This window comes from Populus nigra, chromosome 4, assembly GCF_951802175.1.
Source record: "Populus nigra chromosome 4, ddPopNigr1.1, whole genome shotgun sequence".
NCBI classification, from domain to species: Eukaryota; Viridiplantae; Streptophyta; class Magnoliopsida; order Malpighiales; family Salicaceae; genus Populus; species Populus nigra.
Window position 1 is genome coordinate 12,039,217 of NC_084855.1, and position 22,251 is coordinate 12,061,467.

Genomic DNA, 22,251 nt, shown 5'->3' on the forward strand with positions numbered 1-22,251 from the left:
TGAGACTATGAGCGGGGATAGAGTTGTGAAATGAATTCGTAATGCTTATATAGGAGACGTGGCGGGAAAGAAGCTGGCAACTTGGAGTATGTTCAAAAGCATTTAATTTTTTAAAAAAAATTACTTATTTACTTTAAATTAAATTGTTTTTTTTGTTTTAAAATGATTTTAATATATTAATGTTTAAAATAAATTTTCAAAAATAAAAAATATATTATTTTGATATATTTTCAAACAAAAAATATTTTGAAAAGCAATCGTTACCACAATATTAAATATATTATTTGTCCTTGTTTTGTATTGTATTCCAAACAGGGATTGACTAAATTTAATTTTTTTTATTTAAAATTAATTTTTTTTATTTTTTATTGTTTTTATGTGCTAATATTAAAAATAAAAAATTATTTTAATATATTTCTAAATAAAAAATATTTTAAAAAACAATCATATTATACTCTCAAACACTATTTATCTATAACATATAAATATCTTCTTCTTCTTTAACATTGGGCTTTAAGCCTGAAGAAGAAATCAACATCCATGAATGCCTCTAGCCCAAGAAATCATCCTTTAACCTATTTTTATTAAAATCTAGGGGTGAGTAATATACTTGAATGTTTTTTTAAAAATTAATTTTTGTTTTAAATTTTTATTTTTTTAATATTTTTAAATTATTTTAATATGCTGATATTAAAAATAATTTTTTAAAATAAAAAAATATTAATTTAATATATTTCAAAATAAAAAAACACTTTAAAAATTAACTATTATTATATTTCTAAACTAAACTGACTAACTCTGTGGCAAATGTTATATGGAATATATATCTTCAAGATCTTTTTTTTTCTCTCGTTTTCTTTTATATATATATATATATATATATATATATATAAAATCATTAGACCAGATTGTTAGAGAATAATATAAATTATATCCTAGGACCTCACCTAACAGCTTAAACTTTTGGGTTGAGATGGTTCTTTGACATGGTATCAGAGCTTTAATGACCAAATGGTCTCGAGTTCGAATCTCACCATCTCTATTTATTTGATAAAAATTAAGCACAAAGGTAATGTGGGCCTGTGCAAGTTTCAAGCCCAAAGGGCTTTCACTTGAGGGGATCTGTTAGAGAATAATATAAATCATATCCTAGGACCTCACCTACCAGCTTAAGCTTTTGAATTGAGATGGTTCTTTGACACAGATAATAGCTCCCTCAGTCTCACCTAACATTTCATTCATTTAAATTAAATCACCTAACATGAAGTATAAAAGTTGATATACTTTTCGTTTATATTTCTATATATAATTGATATTACGTGTAGACTTCGCTGATCTTGCCATGCCTTTGAAGATGGAGGAAATGTTATTGCATGGCTGAACAAAAGAATCAATAGAATACAACTGGAGGAGAAATGAAAATATGCAGTATAAAATCTCTAATAATGCAAACGAGATTAAATGATCGTCGCTACCGCGGGCTTATAAAATAAATATACTTGATAGCGTTATAATTGTAAACTAGCGCTAGATAAATAATAAAAATTAAAAGTATGATGGAGCAAATATTTCATATATGACAGAAAAAAAAGTTGTGTTGGTGATCAAAAACTTAGAGATTGAACAAAATGATTTGTAGCAATCTACAGTGTTTTGTGAGGAAAGATACAGTGCTTTCGCCACATGATTTAGCTTTTCAGTCAATAAAAAGAAAAAAAAATACAAAGCTAAATTCTCTACCAACTTAATATTTTTTTTTTTAAAACCAACAAAGATAATTTTGGAAGGAAAAAAACCCATGTGAAAAAACGTTGTAGCAATTGACAATGTTTTGTGAGGAAAACTATATCGCTTTTTCCAATAAAATAAAATAAAAAATCATTTAGAGAAATATTGTAGCAATCCACAGTGTTTTGTGAGAAAAACTACAACGTTTTTCTCATATGATTTAGCTTTATTGTAATTATAATTCTTAACCAACTCAATATTAAAAAAAAATTGACAAAGATAATTTTGAAAAAAATCATAAAAAAATCACATGAAAAAACATTGCAACAATTCACAATGTTTTAAAGAAAAAAATTACAAAGCTAAATTTTTAATCAGCTCAATATTAAAAAAAATCGACAGAGATAATTTTAGAAAAAAAATAACAAAACAAACACTAAAAAAAGGAAAAAAAATCATGTTGGAAACACTATAGCAATTCACAGTGTTTTGTGATGAAAGCTACAGTGCTTCCCCACATGATTTAACCTTATTTGTAATGACTTGTAATTGTGATTCACAAACAACTCAATATTAAAAAAATAAAATTTTAAAAAAATTATAACACAAAAAAAACATGCGGAGAGACACTGTAGCAATCAACAATGTTTTATGAGCAAAGTTACAATGTTTTTCCCACATGATTAAACTTTATTACAAAGTTAAATTCTAACCAACTCAATATTAAAAAAAATAAAATCGACGAAGATAATTTTAGAAAAATATATCACAAAAAAAACACAAAAGAAACTGGAAAAAAACCATGTGAGGAAAAATTGTATCAATCCATAGTGTTTTGTGAGGAAAAACTTATATTTACTTGTAATTGCAATTCTTAACTAGCTTAATATTTAAAAAATAAAATTGACAAAGATAATTTTAGGAAAAAACATAACAAAAACAGAAAAAAAACCATGTGGGAAAAAACACTGTAGCAATCAACAATAATTTTCAAGGAAAATTACAGTACTTTCCTCACATATTGTAACTATAATTTTTAATCAGCTTAATATTAAAAAATAAAATAAAAAAGGATAATTTCGAAGAAAATCATAAAAAAAAACCATGAGGAGAAACACCGTAATAATCAACAATGTTTTAAAGAAAAAAATTACAAAACTAAATTTTCAATCAGCTCAATATTAAAAAAAATCGACAAATATAATTTTAAAAAATAAAGAAATAAAATAGAAAAACTATGTGGAAAAACATCGCAGCAATCCACAGTATTTTAAAGAAAAAAATTATAAAGTAAAAATTTAAACCAGGTTAATATTTAAAAAGTAAAATTAACAAAAATAATTTAGAAAAAAAAATAGGAAAGTTGAAAAAAAAAGAAATTTTGAAAAAAAAAAAAAAAAAAGAAAAGTTAGCAAAAAAAAGAAAAAGAGAAAAATCACTGTAAATTACTATTGTAATTCATTGTAATTTAGGTGTGGGAGAGTAATGATTCTCTCCACGCCATTTAGAATATGTTATAATAACACATAATCATGAAAACAAATATAAAAATACAATAATGAGTATGAATTTTATGATACTTTCACCACTCTAGTTTCACCTATTTGTACCATATAGTCATAAAGGAAATGTAATGATTCTCGTAACGGCATCTTTCCAACTTCCACGCCGTTTTGATTATTCATAATTAGTATATTAGAAGATAAATTAACCATAGTTATTTTACTCGGTTCAAGGGTTGACCCTGCTAAAAAATTAAATTCTGGGTTATACAAGTTGACTCGGATTGACCCAAATCAACTTGGAAAAAATAAAAAAAATAATTAAAATTTTAATATTTCATATAAAAAAATTAAAAAACAATCCATGTAAATATAGACTATACATGTTATAAATAATGAAATTTAAAAGATTATTTCAAAAGGTTTTGTATCCCACTTTGAAAAAATATTATGTTAGTATGTTATTTTTTAAAATTGAAGTATTTAAATAAAAAAGATTTTTTATTTCACATTGAAAAAATATAATTTTTTTCTTATGAATATAAGGTATATATACTAAAAAGCTTCAAATATCATATTGAAAAAATATTTTTTTTTCATGTGAACATATAGTATATATATTAAAGGGCTTCAAATCCTACATTTAAAAAATAAAACATTCTTATAGTATTTATATAGTGAACTTTGAAAATGATTAATAACACATTTGAAAGGAAAAAAAGAAGGATCTCTAGTTAGGAAAAAAACACATTTGAAAGGAAAAAAAATAAACCTAGTCTCAACTGGGTTTTACCGGGTCGCCCGAGTCATGGGTCAACCAGGTTTCATCTGATTTTTGCTTATCCCTGTTTTTTATCTTACTTGAACCGGTCCAACCATCGAGTCCCACATTAATCTTCCAGGTCAGTATGAGTTTAATAACTATAAAATTAACTTTTTATTATATTTTATCTCTTTCAATTACTAGAGTTATCCTACTTGATTTTAGCGTTTGCGAATATACTAATGCTAAAACATTCAAAATTTTAAATTTTTTTAGCTTAATATTATTTTTTATATATTTTTCAATTATTTTGATATGTTAATATCAAAATTTATTTTTAAAAAAATAAAAAAATATTATTTTAATATATTTTTAAATAAAAATTACTTAAAAAAACAACTATTAACGCACTGTAGAACACCTATAATCCTCCTGAGATCTCGTGAAGTCCCCACTCAATTCTTCCTCGTAGCCCCCCTCGCACGTTCTCATTATGGTCCGATGTTTTCAGTGAGGGTCGTAACCCATCAATCCCCTTCACCTTTGTGTTCCGTCGTGCAAGCAGATCTGATTCCTCGTCTGATTTGGAGTTGGGATACAGGTTTTAAACCTGCACCCCAGTATGCTATTAATTATTTCTTCAATGGTTTTTTTTTTTTGGTGAATATCTTTTCTCAACACTTACCGACCCATCCAGTAATTCCAAAGGTTATGTTTGCTATCGTGTAAATTTCTTTCGAAATCCTCCAATCACTCAAGTTTTCAATGAAGACCAAGCAACGATTCATCCAATGATTCATTTACGTTTGTTATCTTTCTGGCTTCTTAATGTAAGTTACTTACGGTGTATTTAATGAAGTTGCTTCATCGTGCTGCCTTTGTTGACGATGCATATATCAACTTGCTGAACATCTTCCTCAAAGACTGAAATCAGTACTTTAGCTCATACTGTAAGGTTTGATGAAAGTTGGACTGAGATTTTTTTTTCTTGTACACGTTATCTTATTGGAAATTTGACCTAATTAGTTAGGATGGATTTTTTTTTGAAGGCCTTTAGTTGTTTTTGATTCCGGCAGTGATTGTGATTTAAAGTATTTTTTTTATAAATATATCAAAATAATATTTTTTTATTTTAAAAAAATTATTTTTAAAATCATTGCATCAAAATAATTTAAAAATATTAATAAAAAAAATTTAAAATTTAAAAGAATATAATTTACAGTGCGCTCGTAAACATGCTGGAAGAAGACCCGTGCGGTAAAAGACTCTTTGAGAGAATGGATAATATGTATTGGGATGATTGGTATGAAATTAGATTGATGCGGCTGGAAATGCTGGGCTCCACTTGAATCCTACTGGTTCGGTAGCTGAACATTTTGCAGTTGAACTTTCGTATCTCTCGTGGAAGTTTTTTCTTTATCTTTTTTTTTTCTTTGTCGTTTTATTATTGGAAAATGGCGTGGAAGAGAAGGCCCAGTGCAACGTACACAGTCGGTGGATGGATTTTGGAAAAATTCAACTTAGCTATTAATTCCTATTTCGTACATGTAATTAATGGAGAATTTAGTATTTATTGACTCTCCTACAATTCAAGGCCGGGTGCAATGTACAGGCCATGGCCTGCGCAGACATCATTGTCAAGACTGTATGGCCAGAAGTAGTAAGCATCCTTGTTACTGCCTGCAAAGTAGATGGAGAATTTAAGCTGAGAATTTTATAATTTTACACTTTTGGATGAATAAGGATTTTATTTTTTAATTTTTTTTAATGAATTAACACAATCTCGTAACTTGAATGATGAGTTTTAAGATTGACCCGGATTATTTTAGATTATTTAAAAAAAATATTAAATTCATTCTACCTTTGCAGACGCGTGCAGGATTGCGTTCCTTTAAGAATTCTTTTCAAACAAGATGATAATGAAATGAGGGGGAACACTCTCGTGTATATCAGCTCCAATTTGAAGCCCTCTTGGATTTTGATAGTGATATCTTAGGGAGCAAGAAAAGATGCGGGCACATTTGTGTGCTGTAATCTTCAATTCTTTCCTGAGTTGACCTCAGGGCCAAGCCGCGTCTGAGTGGAAAATGCTTTTCTTTCTCTCAATTTATTAATTATGGCTTCCTTTGTTTATATACAAATTAAAAAAATTATCTGTTAAAATATATTTTATCTAAACTGACATCTCGCTGGTCCCTTCAGCTCATCGATAGCGTGGTCAATTGCTAACAACTGGCTGAAGGCAGTTTGATTCTTTATTTGGGAATGAAAGGACTTGCTTTGACTTTTTAAAATAGTCTTTACTTGTTTGATCACGAAAGCTGCTTGAATATATATATATATATATATATATATATATATATATATATATATATATATATATATATATATATATAAAACAATGTAAAAAAGAGAGGATAAAAACTAACCTGCAGTGAAGTTCAAGAGTGAATGTCAAAGGTAGACTATAGTAAAAACAAGTTCTCTCTTGAAAGTTGCAAGTTACTTTCCTAGTTTCAAACCTCATCATCTTTTTTTACCGTAGAAAGAAAAATTATTAACTAAACAGAAGAGGAAAGAGTTTTATTGTGCCATCCTCGCACAACACTAATCACTATTTATATTTTATAATTTATTTTTTATTAAGTTATCATAGTTTCATGATCTGAAAATAGTGTTTAACGACTAATATAGGTTATTTAATTTATTTTTTTAACTAAAATTTTTATAAATTTTATCGTTCAATATTAAATCTGATATAAATAATTGAGAAACGAGCTTTATAATTTGTTTTGACTTTATCTTTTTGAGGTTATCTCAACTCAAGACCACATTTTGTTTAGTCAAGTTATATAAATTATCAACATTTGAATATATATAAATGAGGAAATGTTTAATATAGGCATACATGAGACGAAACAAGCAAAGCCTAATTCCTCATTTCTGGAAAATATTAGTGAAGAAGCAACTACATGGAAATGATGGTGCATTTATTCAACATGTTTTGATAACCACAACCGCTATAAAAAGAATGAATGATAACGTGCCAGCACAACCAAGACAAATCCAATTATACTATTGCTAGATGGACTTTTTCTCATGTAGATGTACAAGGGTACTCTTGCTTTCACTTGAAGAGGAAGACAATGTATTTAATACCACTATACTTTATACAGAAATTGAGTTTTTTACGAGTTAGGGTCAGGTTATTGGGCATGATTGGTTGCTGAAAGCTCACCTGAATAACAAGTTTTTTTTTTTTTGTTAGATGAGAAACAATCATATGCTTAAATCAATAAATATATAAAATAAAATAAAAATAATACAAAAGGTGAAATATAGAGTCTTGAAAAGGTCTTCATATTTATTCTATGGCCCAAGATATTTATAAATCTTAACCACATATATATTAGAACATAAAGAGAGAGTTTCACGATTGAAGGAACATTGATACCCACCATTGAATATAGTACTGTCTAACCATGTCATTGGTGAAGAAGTTGATAATTGTCAATGTCATGTTCGCAAGAAATAACAATTAAAAAGAAATGAGACGCCTACTTTGCATAAAATATGGTGATTAAAAATATAATGTCAAACCTGCATAAAATTTAAATGCTTGCATAAAATATGTTAATAAAGCATATAAAATTTTGTGTGAATATTGCACAACTCCGCCTTTTAATTCCTTGGAACTCAAAAAAATATATTTAGATATGTGTGTTTGGCAAAAACATTTAAACCCTCATGGAAAGACCGAACCACCCTTCTAGGAAGCAAAAGTTGTTCACGTAGGGTAAGGGTAGAATAATAAATTTATGGTGCAAAGCACAATAAATTGGGAGTGTGGACAGTGAAAGTATGATATCTTTTGGTTTTAGATATAATTTTTTTTTTCTTCCAACACAATATAGATAAAAATATCAGACCTTTCCCTCTTTTAATTCCATGATAAAGATGCGATTGATCACCACATATATATATATATATATATATATATATATATATATATATATATATTACATGTAAAGTTCTTCATCCATGTAATATCTTGAATTGCCATTGTGTCTCCTGGCTAGCTAGCACAATAAAATAACTCTTGATATTCTTTTCCCTGTCTTCACAGTTTGACAGATAAAAAACTAGAATAACTATTGTGGGGTCAATTTATGAGGTAATAGAATAATCTAGCTTATTTTTTGTTTTTATCAAAACAATATATTTTTATTTATTTATTATTTCTTGATTATAACTCGGTCATGTTTATATCATATCTGGTCATGTCAACCTTTCAAATTATTTATAATTAACCGGATTAATATCGCAAGATTTTGAAATGGAACTAGCCCGAGTATAACGATCATGGAATAAGCCGTTTTGATGGACGTCACTTAACTGTGAACTCTGTAGCGATGGTGGCAGACAAATGGCAAGATCAGAGAAGTATCTCACGCCGTCTACAGAATATTCCTCCCAGCAACCCGTAGCAATTGGAAATATTATAATGAGGTCGCCCTCGCATCCTTGTCATGGTGGACTCTCGCTGGAATTACCATGCGTCGTAATTCATAGACAGATCTCTGTTGATTGTATCGTAGATCGTGTCAACGAAATCATGCTGAAGAGTGCTCTTGTTTTTATATTTTTGGTAATACGGTAGTTTTTATTGTTATAATTAAAAAAAATATTTTTAGTTGAGGATGATTTAATATTTATATATATTTGGTTAAAATAGTGATTGAAATTAATGTTAAATAAAAAATAATTTAATGTGTTTGGTTAAATATGTTTTTCAAATTGAGATTATAAAATAACTAAAAAAGATATATATTAATATTGATAGTTTTTAATTTAAATATTATAGATTTAACTACAGTTATTATATTATTAAATAAATAATACTTTATATCAAATATTTTTTATCATTTTATTAACTTATTTATGATTTCATCACGTATAAAATTTACCTGATAAAAACTATAGTTTTCATGGTTTTAAAACAAAACAACTCCAATATATAAGTATTATAATTTTTCTTTTCGAAAGCAAACTAAATTTATTTTAATCTTAAATATATATCTAATTATGGATATTTTATGAATTATAATGAATTACATGTTATCTTGTTATATGCTCTATGATGTAAAATATATAAACAAGTTAAGATCTCTTTAGGACGCTTGAATAAAAATAAATACAAACATAAAAATTATACTAAATCAATATGATACTTTAAATTTAAATAATAGTTGTTTTTCTTGTTATTTTAGCTATAAAAATCTTATAATAAGTAGTTGTAGTTTATAGTCAATTTCATTCAAATGGCATAATAATAAATTTATTCACCGTATTTTATATATCATGGAACAATTTCATTGTTTTGCCTCATAGGGAAATACGTAGAGCACAATGAAACACGTCGTGCCATAACGAGATCAATCAACTATTATAGTTTTGCACGATTTCTGAGCCATTAATTTATATATAATAAGGACTTTCCAATGCCCTTCCTTGCTCAGCTAATATAGATTTTCCCTCTTTTGATTACAATTAACAATTCTTCCTTTCCCTTTAAAGTTTCCTCTTCTTGTTTTTATTTTTTTTATTTCCCTTTTTTTCTTGAGATAATTGATTAATCAAAAACGAAAAGCCTAGAATGAAAATGGAGAAATTGGATCAAAGAAGAATTAAAATTATATTTTAATTTTAATATTGGGTTTAGAATAGTAGCAAGGAACATAAATTAAATTTTAAAATTTCAATCCCTCATTTTTATATGAGAAAAATAATAATTAAAAAATAATTTCATCAAGAATAATGGTAATAAAAATAAGGTGGAGAAGGAATAGATGATGAGGCTGGTGGTGGAATTCAAGTGTTTATTTTTGTGTTCAAAAAAATATTTTTGTAAATTTTTTTTTTGTTTTAAGTTAATTTTTTATGATTTTAGATTCTTCCAATATACTAATGTAAAAATAAAAAAATATTATTTTAATATATTTTAAAATAAAAAATATTTTAAAAAATAATAACCAATACAATTCAAAACAACATATACTGGTAGCTATAACAATAATATATTTTTAAAAAAATTAGTTTCGCTATCACGAGAGGAGAGGCGATGGTGAAAGAAAATTGACTAGGATTGTGAAAGAAAGGTGAAATAATAAATGATTACCACGTGGAGATTGAGCGACAAGAGAAAAAGGCCAGACATAATAAATTACATCAGTTATTAAAAATAACCGTAACTAAATGTATGAAAGTAAAAACTTAATATCCATAAATCATCGATGGGTATAGACATGTGTATACGGAGGAAGAGTTTTATTCATGAATACGAATGGGGGGCATGATATGATAACCTCCAATTATTTACCTTTATTACCCGTATAAATTTATATGCACACATCTTTATATTTTTTACTTAACCGTTTTTACTATGAGATGGGTATTTATTTTAACCAGCATGAAATATTTTGTTTTTTTTATATTACTTGTAATTAATTTTATGAATTCTTTTATCGTATTTTTTTCAAACAATAAACTATAGATTTATTTTATAAAAAAACAATATAAAAAAATAGATATAAGAAAATATTGTGAGCTTCTAGCAGGGATGTTATATATAAACTTTTAATAGATATCTGTTTGATTTAAGCTTATTGGTATATATATTTCATGTTGATAAGAAAAAAATTATATATTTTTAATATAAAATAAGGATTTTTTTATTTAAATATTTTAACTTTAAAAAGATAATATCTTTTCAATATAAAATTAAAAAAAATTTAAAATAATATTTAAAATTTCATTATTTATAATATGTATGGTCTAAATCTACATAAATTATTTAAAATAATCTTTTAAATTTTATTATTTACAACATATATCCAACCTATATTTATATATATTATTTTTTAATTTTTTTACATAAAATGTAAAACCTTAAATACTTTTATTTTATTTTATTTTATTTAAACTAACTCTTATAATTCAGGATTTAACCTCTTGACCGGGTCAACTTCCATTCAAGTTTAATAAAAATGCTACTAATATTATATCATGGGAAAGAATCCACGGTAACTAAGTGAGTGCCCCCTCACTGCATCCTCTCTCATGCTCTTACCGTACCAAATTTTCAAACTGCAATGGAGCCCACTCGCTAATTCATATATCCTTCGACACGAAGGAAGGCAAATCTACTATTTTGTGAATTCCTTTAAATTTATCAATATTCTATTTCAGTCCTTGCAGCTTAGAATTCTCCCATTGTTCCGGTATCAATCTTGACCGCATGTCAAGGGATTGCGGGTATTTTAGCGATAAAGTTTTTAAGAAATAGCATTGGAGAGAAAAATATCTGGGAAATAATATATTTTTAACTCAATCACTATTGAAATATATGATTTTATTAATAACTGCTAATAATATTATCGGTTGTATCAAGCAATACAAATCATTTTAAAATTTTATGTAAAACAAAGTCTAAACCATTATAATTAAAGACCAAATAAAATCATAAAGTTTAAACCACCATGACCAAAGATCAATTTTTTTTTTTTGTAAATTAACAAACCTCAAATCCTTAATTGAAACAAAAGCTATTTTATATTTTTATTTGTTAATTATAATCTTAAATTAATACGTGTGTTTTCTAAACTTTGTTTTTATTTATATGTATTTTTAAGTTATTGATGGATGATTTGAAATTTTAAATAACATATTCACATATTCATTTATTAATTAACGATATTAAATCATGCTTGTATAAATTATGAGTGATCATTTTCGACTCGGTTCGGTTTTTACCTATAAAAATAACCAAACTGAAATTTTGTAAAATACAAAATATAAAACCAAAACAGGTTCAAACCGACTGGTTTTTGTTCGGTGTGATTATTTTATATTGAAAACTGAAACCCAACCAATCGGTTTTGGTTCTGTTTGTTTCGGTTTGATTTTGGCGCGGTTTGATTATTTTATATTTAAAACAAAAAATTATATTGTTTTTTGGGTTTTTTTTTTACTTTTCAAAGGGCTTAGTTTCGATTTGGTTTGGCTTTTTATTTTTTGGTTCAGCTTGGTTAGGTTTTTTGATTTCAAGCTTATGAAACCGAAACCGAATCGAATCAAATATTTTTTTAAATATTCTAATCGGTTTAATCAGTTTTTTTCATGGTTCAGTTTTTTCAGTTATTTTTTTTTGTTTTCTTAGTTTAATCGGTTTTTCAGTTTTTTTGTTCACTCCAAATATAAACTAAGTATGAAAGTGCATAATATGTAAGACAACTTTAAAATCAACATGACAATTAACAAAAACTAATATTATAAAAGTAGTGATAATAAAAATAACTCTTAACTAGAAAAATAAAACAACATAATTATATATAATATAATAATATATCTGAGCCTATCTATGTCTTCTGCGAACGACGAGTGGATGGATCAACTTCATCAATAACATGACTTACATGTCTATGTGGTCTTATCCTTCGAGACAACATCATCTAAGCTTAAAATTTCTCTTAACTGGTCAAGTGTAGTACAACATGTCTCGAACCAAGAAGATGTATTATAACAAGCAAGTTCATCGTTGTCGTCAAGATCATGAAGATCAGTTGCAACACATCGATCATCATGTAACAACTGTCCAACCTAATATGAAGCAAATATAAATTATTAATCCATAAATAAAATACAATTTTTTTTTGTCAAAGCCTATAAAAAGTAACAAATACTTATAACATTTTAAATCTGACGTGCATGTGGCTCATACTCCATCTTCTCACGTAGAGGAACTTGCGTTGGGTTAGGTGTAATGATTCGACGTGTTATACTCAAGTACCAGCCCATGTATTACTCATCAGAAATTACAAGATGCGCCTCTCTAAAAATAAAATTTCTCCATGCATCCCATATTGATACATGCTAGAGATGGTGGATCATCCAATTATAGTTAGTATATCTACCCAAATGACTAATAAAATGTAACTGATTGCTTGTATTTATGTCAGACAAGATGTGTTGCTTAAAGCCAAATTGATGCATTACATGGTCCGAACATTGCATCTCAACAAGCTCTAAAACACCTTAAAAAATAGTTGTATCACCATTATGTTTCCACCCAACAACTGTTCTAGAATTTAATTCTTGTAAAGTCACAAATAATCTAAGTAACATTTCAAATGAGTTCTCATGCGCTCTAAAAAGTTTCTCAAGTATCTTTTGTTTTGCAGCCTATGCTTTATAGTAAGAAATTTTGAACTTATAGTCAATTTAATTTCTACTTATATCCGGAAACAATACAAGCATGGTTATCTTGAATAAGAGTTGTAACTGCCGAAGCAATAAATTTAACATCAAGCTGATGATGGTCTTTTTTATGTATGTATTGGTACATGTATGATTATCTTTCAACTTTGTTATCTCAAATGAATATGATTTTTTATGGTATTCCTTATATACATACCATTGACGAACACATTATAGTTGAAGAAATGTTTGGTTTAAACGTTGAATGTGATATTCAAGTGAATGTGTAATGTGTTATTACTTGACAACATTCACCAAATCATCTTTAGTTCTGAAAATTTATCCAACAACCAAATCACAACTACGAGATGATTTTTTTTAATGATAAATAGACCAATCATTACAAACCATGTCATCAACTCTAGTATCATGAGCAAATCTTGGAACATGAGGCCTCATCATCGTCGTCATCGTCGTCATCACTATCTAATGTTTCAACTAAACTCATGACACCCCCATCTTCATTATCACTGGGATTAGAGGAGTTATACCTACGCTGATCATAATATACAATTTTGATCCTATTTTCATCATAAATTCCCATAATCCTATCTTCTAATATCCCAGATGTACCAACACTAACTGAATATAATAATTGTCTAAGTGACAGAGCAAATATGAACATATATATATATATATATATATATATATATATATATATATATATATATATATATATATATATATATATATATATATATATGCTCTATATTATATTAGCTACTAAGTTTAGGTCGGCTACTCACATACAATCCATTATGTTCGTTCTATTTTGGACAAACATTTTCATTATATTTCTAAAATCTACATCTCATGCAATCGGTATCGAAAAATATTGATGTTTCCTAACAAGATATTTCAAAGTGATATCTATTTCAACATTATTATAATTCAAGTCAAGTCTTTCACGGATAACTTTTTTGGTATCTTCAAATGACATGCCTCCAGTACCATTCAATAATACGATACTTCTGCTAATATAAGTGATACTATTATTCATACCAGGAATAATAGTAACATCATAATGACATAATATAAAGAAGTTTGAAGATATATTTTATAAAAAAAAAATACTCATTTAATCAAAAACAAATTATCTCATAATTCAATACAAACACAAATTGTTATTACATAGACCATAATAATAGCAATAAAACAATAATTAATTTTAAAAGTTCAATTATGATATTTTTTACAACTAATCAATTAAACAATTTTTACAATAAAAAATAAATTATGACAATTGAATATTAAATAAAAAGAAATTAATCTCAATTGAACAAAATCTACAACTATGATAATTTTTACAAAAAATTAATGCAAACTCCAGTCTAATTGCATCAATTAAAATCAAATTTATATAAATTCAAATAATATAATTAAATATCATAACTAACCCAATAATCAATTTAAACTCCAATTTTTCTAATTCAAGCATAATTGATTTCATAAATCCCTTCAATTGTATTATAAAAACATAATTGCAACATTCAAGACCTAAAATTATCTAATTATCAAACATAACATAAATACCTAATTAAATCAAAACAAAATATTTATCAATTCAATAATTAAAACCATCAAACTAACAGACAATGCTAATGTTTTACCTTGATTTTATGACGTGCAAGTGGCAGTTCCACTGATTGTGGCGATGAGGAGGCTGGACACAGAAGCTGGGGCCGACGGTTATAAAAAAATGGTAGAAATACTTGTGTAGACAAGGAGAAGATGATTCTGGTGTTTTGGTGGAGGATTAGACAGTGTTTTGGGTGATTGGAGGTTGTTTTCTCTTGGTTTTTTTTTTTTGGTTTCTAGGGTTTTTTCCCCCTTTTGGGAGTTGTGACCATGGAGAAAAAAAAAGTGTTTTATAAATGCATTGTAAACACGATTTAGAATCGTGATTTTATTATGAAACCAATATTTTGAATTGTGGTTGTTAAAGAACCGCTATTACGAATAATGGTTACATTAAAACTGCGATTCTAAATTGTGATTTTTATTTGAATCGTTATTCTAAATAGCAGTTATTCAACAATCATGATTCTCAACAGTGATTCTTTACAAACTATGTCATTTCCTCAAAACTTTTTAAATCATGTTTTCAAAATTATTTTTTCTTGCATACATATTGACTCGCGATCCGCAACGGGTCAATACTATTATTTTTTAAATGTAAAAATTATTACAAAGTATAGAAAATGTTTTAAGCCCCTTGAGTTTGACGACCATGTCAGATCCCAGAGCCGTGGGTCTGGGGGTTATGCCAGACTTGCGCCCTGGGTCTAGCGGCCTCAGTAGACCCATGCTTGGGTCTTCAACCATGTTAGACCCATGCCTCGTTGTCTGGCACCAAACATGGCTACCAGCCCGCGCTCCGGTTTGACACCAAACATGATCTCTAGATCTAAAGCTCTTGAGCCTAATATTGTTGCCAGACCCTAGCAAATAAATAAAAAAAGATGATAATTGTGCATTTTAGTTGTCGGGAGAGAGAAAAAAAAGAAAGACTTGAACAATCGATCGCTAAAGACAATCCATCCATGATATGTCTACACGCACCACATCATATGGAAGGGGCATATCTGCACATCTATCGAGACAGTATATAACCAGATTTGGCCATCGGAAGACGTCTCATATGCCTCCCTAATAGCCTGGACACCGCCTATTTGTTGGGATGTGTGTAACACGTGCTAGAAGTTTTTCAAATAAAAAAAAATAACTTAAAAATACTAAAACACCCCTATAATCCTTTTAATTATATATTATACCCAAATAAATTTTACTGTCATAATTTACGATAATTTATATTTAGAGCTACTGTAAAACCCAATCCGTTTAGTTTTCTTTATAATTTATTTGACTGCTATTAGCTTCCACCGGCCATATAAGAGTTAGAGGCCAGATTGAAACTACTTGCAAATATCAGGTTAAATTTTAGAGAAATCTAGAACTACAGTGATAGAAGAAGTTACTGAAACTGTTGGGAGACAAAGTTTTGAAGAGACCGAAACAAGAGATTAGACTTTAGAGTTTGGGGGGAGAGAGATCACGCTGCTGCTGCACGCAACTATTAGAACCTGCTGCGAAGCTATACAATGGTTACTACCCTATGTAAACTTCGCTTAAAATATTTTATTATAATTTTTTTCTGAAAAAATGGAATATCCACTGGTTTTCCTTTTTAAAAATAAAATCATCACCGATGAAGACAAGGAATTCCTTTTGAAGCCTAGTAAGAGCTAACACTTACTTCTCAAAACAATCACCCTGTCGTTTCCTCTCTCTCAAATTCCTTTGTTCAAAATTGGGTTTCCATTCACAAACTTTGAATTTTTTGGTCAAATTCTGCCATTTTAAGCGCGAATTCAGTTTGTCTCGTTTTTTATTTATTTATTTATTTGATTTGGTTTGTTTTTTGATTTGTTTTTGTATTTTCGATGATTGATTTGCTTGATAAGTGTAAACATGGCTGTGGTGAGTCGTGCCTGTTGCGATAACGCAACAAGCGAGTCCATTGACGTTTGTGGAATTAGAGTGGCAGGGAACATGGAAAGTGGTAGAGAGATTGTGGAAGAACCGGTTGCAAGAGTAATTGAAGATAAGATCTTTGTTGCTGTGGGAAAATCCGTGAAGGAATGTAAATCGATGCTTCTGTGGGCTTTACAGAATTCAGGAGGCAAAAGAATTTGCATCATTCATGTTCTCCAACCGTCGCAAATGATTCCGTTAAGTAAGTTCAAAAAATGAAAGGAAACGAATTTGGTATATTATTTTATTTTTTTTTATTATGATTCATCTTTTTTTTTTAATGCAAATTATAGATAAATTTTGCTATTTCAAGGATTTTGGTTGTTTAAAGAAGGATGGGGATGGGGATGGGGATGGGGATGGGGATGGATTTTATTTTATTTTTTGATTTTTGCTTTTGTTATTGGTTAATGGTTGTGGTTTTGGGATTGTAGTGGGTACCAAATTCCGGGCCAGTGCACTAAAAGAACAGGAAGTGAGGGCATACCGGGAAGTTGAAAGGCAAGAGATGCATAAGATGCTAGATGAATACCTTTCTATCTGTCGAAAAATGGGGGTAAATTTCTTTTTATGTTTCTTCTTCTGCATATGTTATGTTATTGGATTGTTTTTAAAGTACGCTTCTGAACTGTGGAAATCTTGTATTCTAGAGAAGAAGAAGAGTTTTGAAGAGTATTATAGAATAAACTTGAAATATTTTAGTTCATGCCCTCTTCCGGTGAAAAACTAAGGAACTTCTGGCACATATAATTTGGAATATTGAGTTGGCATGATTTCCTTTTCAAATATTTTCGCTTTCATAAGTTTTTCTTTTTATATTTATTTTTTCAGGTTCGGGCTGAGAAGCTGTATGTTGAAATGGAGTCTATTGAGAAGGGAATTTTAGAACTCATTTCTAAGCATGGGATCAAGAAGCTTGTTATGGGAGCAGCAGCAGACAAGCGCCATTCAAAGTAAAGCTCCTAAGAACCATTAGAAACTAGTCTGCATATGTGGGGTCTAAATATGGAACTCCTAAAGAGAGTAACTATATGTTCCGGATATGTGTAGAGCTTATAAATCGCTTATCTTGATGCTTAAATGTTGTAGGAATATGATGGACATCAAGTCTAAGAAGGCCTTCTCTGTTTGCCTGAAAGCACCTGCTTCCTGTCACATATGGTTTATTTGCAAGGGGCATCTTATCCACACACGGTATTGTTGAAATGCTTGTTATCTTGGTTCTTAAGTAATTTGTTTCGTATCTAGAAATTGGTATGTGAAAATGGAATAAAATAATTTTCAATGGAGAGGCTTCTATTTAGTGAAAAATAACTGAGAACCTTCTTAAATTTCTTCTTGGCTATGATTTTTTTAAGGGGCTCTTCTAACAGCTGAAGCATCCTTGTAAAATGCTGTAGTATCGAACAGTTTTTTGGTTGTGATGATCTATGGCCATAATTGTCGTTCTTGTCAAAAACAGGGAAGGTGCCCCGGATGGAACTGGTACGGATGTTGGATCTTCATCACAGCAAACAAGTCCACATACTGAAGCTGGACAATTAAGTCATATGAGATCACAGTCTATTGCCCTTGGCCAGAACCATTTTGTGAAACTCACCAATCCAGCTCAAGATTTAGTCCGAAGGGTAAGATCTATGAATGTTAATGGACGTGGAGGAAGATTATCAACTCCTGCTTCACCAGATGGGGGGCCATCAACTCCATCAAGCAGGTCAGATGCAGATGGGAGTTCTGAAGAATATGACGTGTTGTCAAGGAGCGCTTCCCAAAATTCAGCTCTCTCATCATGCACTTCCCGTGGAATGGTCAATGTTGCTTTGGTTCCATTTGTAGGAACTGAAGAGAGTGAGACTGGGTCAGAGTTGAGTACACTGCCTCAGCACAAGGAGGATCTTTGCCAGTCATCCCCTCCCAGTGTACTGGTACTTGCAATCATTTTATGATAATACACATTTAAAATCATGCAACCTCTCCATGTTCCAAGTGTAGCTAGTTACCTAAGTTAATGCAATGTCTCAAAGAGTTCCTATGTATTTTTAGCTTTTATTTTTTTGAGTACTTAGAAATTGATGGATTCTTGCAGGATGGTAGTACAGAGGATCCTCTGTATGATCAACTTGAAAAAGCAATGTCTGATGCTGAAAATTCAAGGCGTGAAGCATTTGAAGAGGCAGTCAGGCGTGCAAAAGCAGAAAAATACGCATTTGAGGCCACACGCAAGGTATAATTTATTCATAACCACCTTTTCCCTCCATTCTGTTAAAGGAAGATGATTGCATTTTAGACGTTAATTATCATGAAAAGGGATGGATTTTAATTCCTCTAATTTGAAAAAATTGTAGTAGAAAGGTTGATGCATTTTATGGTTTGTGCTGGATAGTCCAAAACATTAGCCAATATTTAAATGATAAACTGACAGGATAAACTGCACCATTTTTATGATCCCATTTCCTCATTGGTTTCTCTGTGTAATTAGTCATCAATCTGCTAGAAATCAAAGTTTTAAGCCTGTATTTTATGAAAACATAAATGTGACTTTATAAACTTAAACTAATACATGCTAATTGCCGATCATGATTCTTATTCACAGGCCAAAGCATCAGAAAACTTGTATACAGAGGAGTCAAAACGAAGGAAAGAAGTTGAGGAAGAACTAGCAAAAGAAAAGGAAGAACTTGAAAGGATAAATAGAGAATGTGATGAAATCATGGAAGAACTTCGCATTGCCGAGGATCAGAAATCATTGTTGGAGAAGCAAATCAAAGAATCTGATCAGATGGTAAAGGAGTTGGAGCAGAAAATCATCTCTGCTGTGGGACTTTTGCAAAATTACAAGAAAGAACAGGATGAACTGCAGAAGGAGCGTGACAATGCACTGAAAGAAGTTGAGGAGCTGAGGAGAAGTCAAACAGAGGCCTCAGGCACACACATGTCTCAGTTCTTCTCTGAGTTCTCTCTCTCAGAAATTGAGGAGGCAACTCAACATTTTGATCCATCCCTTAAGATTGGGGAAGGGGGGTATGGTAGCATTTATAAAGGTGTGTTGCGCCAAACCCAGGTGGCTGTAAAGATGCTGCACTCTAATAGCTTGCAAGGTCCTGCGGAATTTCAACAGGAGGTAGCATTCTATGCTTGTTTTAATTTTTTTCAAATTGTTGATCTCTGTATGTCTTATAGCCACAGGGCATGTTGTGGTATTGATTTTCTATTGAGCTTGAATTTAAATGCTAATTAGCAACAATATTACAGTTATGTAGTATGGTTTTCTGATGCTGGAGATATGGAGTGGGATTTTATACAGCTCCTCTTACTCTCTCTGTGCCTCCCCCATTCCAACCCAGCTGCTATGTTGTGCTGGGTCTGGCAATAGATTTAGAGTGTATCTGGCATTGTGATCCTGCAAGACCGCATTGCAATTGTCATCAATATTAGCACCCCAAAGCAATTGCGGCATGTGTTGACAACTGTCCTGCTGTGCTATGTAGTATCTTAGCAACAGGCATGCTAGTGCAACTGATACTAGATAAATGATTGGTCAATTGATTCAGTTTATTTTTGCCCTGTAGCTCACTTCATTCAATATTAGTAGAGGACCATCTGCTGGTGTGAAGTTATATCTAGTTGAAATTCTATAAGAGTTGGAGTTACTAGATAAATGAACTGAAAATCAAGGATTTTTGTTATACTTGACACATCTCTTTATAATTATCTGCTAAGTTTCTACAGCTGCACTTTTAGTTATGACTTTCTGCGCTGCACGACATCTGTTGGTTTTATATCAGGTCGATGTTTTGAGCAAGATGAGACATCCAAATCTTATTACTCTCATTGGAGCATGTCCAGAAGCTTGGACTCTTATCTATGAGTATCTTCCCAATGGAAGCCTCGAAGACCGACTGAGCTGCAGGGACAACAGTCCACCTTTATCTTGGCAAACTCGAATACGCATTGCCGCTGAATTATGCTCGGTTCTCATCTTTCTTCACTCTAGTAAACAACACAGCATTGTGCACGGTGACCTTAAGCCTGCTAACATCCTCCTTGATGAAAATTTTGTCACTAAACTAAGTGACTTTGGAATCTGTCGTCTACTTCATCACAAGGAAGGTTCTAGCAACAACACAGCAATATGCAGAACTGATCCCAAAGGCACCTTTTCATATATGGATCCTGAATTTCTTTCCACTGGAGAGCTAACTCCAAAGTCGGATGTTTATTCATTTGGAATTATATTGTTAAGATTGTTAACTGCAAGACAGCCCTTGGGTATTACAAAGGAGGTGCAGTGTGAATTAGATAAAGGAAACTTGAAAACCCTCTTGGATCCTTTGGCAGGAGATTGGCCATTTGTGCAAGCTGAACAGTTGGCTCACTTGGCACTGAGGTGCTGTGAGATGAGCAGAAAGAACCGGCCAGATCTTTTATCAGAAGTATGGAGGGTACTTGAGCCAATGAAGGCTTCGTGTGGAGGCTCATCATTTTTCCAGCTTGGTTCGGAAGAGCATTTCCAACCTCCTTCATATTTTATATGCCCCATTTTCCAGGTAAGTTCATCTATTTCTCTTACTTTTCAAGTCTTAAGAGTGATTTATCTACAGCAATTATGCTATTTGTCATTTATAGTAGGACTTCTTAAGCATACCAGTCCACCTTTTGTTTTCTCTATAATACAATAATTAGACACGGCCTCCTGCTACAAAATATTCTAGCCTTGTATTCTTCCATGATTTGGTTCTCGGTTTCCCTTACTGCATCAGCTTGCAAAAGGAAATTCTACATTAAGTTTGTGATTATTTTATACTCCATCATAGAGTAATAGTTCTGGTTTTAATAGCTCGTATTTCTGTGTATGCATGTGCAAGTGCATGTATGTCTGTTATAGGCCAGCTGTGAAGTCTAGTTTCATCCTACACCTATGGGTTGCGAACCTTTTTCCCTGGCTTGCATTTTCCGATGCAGCAAATTGATGATTTACTCAAACATGTAGGAAGTAATGCGAGATCCACATGTGGCAGCTGATGGTTATACTTATGAAGCAGAGGCCTTGAAAGGATGGCTGGACAGCGGACATGATACTTCACCCATGACCAACCTTAAGCTCGCACATCGTGATCTTATCCCTAACCGTGCACTTCGCTCTGCAATTCAGGAGTGGCTGCAACAGCAGTGAACAATTTCTTAGTTCAATACATTGTTTATAGTCGTTTCTTGAAAAGTAAAAGAAGTTTCATTACATTTTTGTTTTAATCTTTCTTTCCAATCTTGCTTTGTTTGACAAAGGCATGATACGGTCCTCCTGTTGTATAGAAGACAATTGAAGGCATACTTTACATCCTGGTCTATGAAATGAAAACAGGACAGATTATTATATAATTATTTACACGATATGAATCAGAATCAACCTTA

The 22,251-nt window shown here is 30.4% G+C and overlaps 1 protein-coding gene across 3 annotated transcripts; it reads left to right on the plus strand.

The window, feature by feature from the left end:
• The first annotated feature begins 16,215 nt into the window (after positions 1-16,215).
• LOC133692027 (U-box domain-containing protein 33-like) lies at positions 16,216-22,251 on the plus strand. Of its 3 annotated transcripts, none has more exons than XM_062112685.1 (10): positions 16,216-16,546; positions 16,848-17,044; positions 17,277-17,398; positions 17,674-17,795; positions 17,932-18,036; positions 18,305-18,767; positions 18,929-19,066; positions 19,436-19,963; positions 20,628-21,389; positions 21,833-22,251. In XM_062112685.1, exons 2-10 carry the CDS (start codon positions 16,861-16,863, stop codon positions 22,013-22,015), a joined length of 2,607 nt encoding a protein of 868 aa, XP_061968669.1. In that variant the 5' UTR covers positions 16,216-16,546; positions 16,848-16,860; the 3' UTR covers positions 22,016-22,251. The 3 variants fall into 3 exon arrangements, with proteins under 3 accessions (XP_061968669.1, XP_061968670.1, XP_061968667.1); XM_062112686.1 differs by having other exon boundaries at positions 16,216-16,412; XM_062112683.1 differs by having other exon boundaries at positions 16,216-17,044.

What these genes read in the sequence shown, in the direction of transcription:
- LOC133692027 (XM_062112683.1), top strand. Translation starts at nt 16,780, where the DNA reads ATGGCTGTGGTGAGTCGTGCCTGTTGCGATAACGCAACAAGCGAGTCC. An exon ending in GGGCATCTTATCCACACACG is followed by an intron (nt 18,037 to 18,304) that starts GTATTGTTGAAA and finishes TGTCAAAAACAG; the next exon opens with GGAAGGTGCCCCGGATGGAA. An exon ending in CATCCCCTCCCAGTGTACTG is followed by an intron (nt 18,768 to 18,928) that starts GTACTTGCAATC and finishes GGATTCTTGCAG; the next exon opens with GATGGTAGTACAGAGGATCC.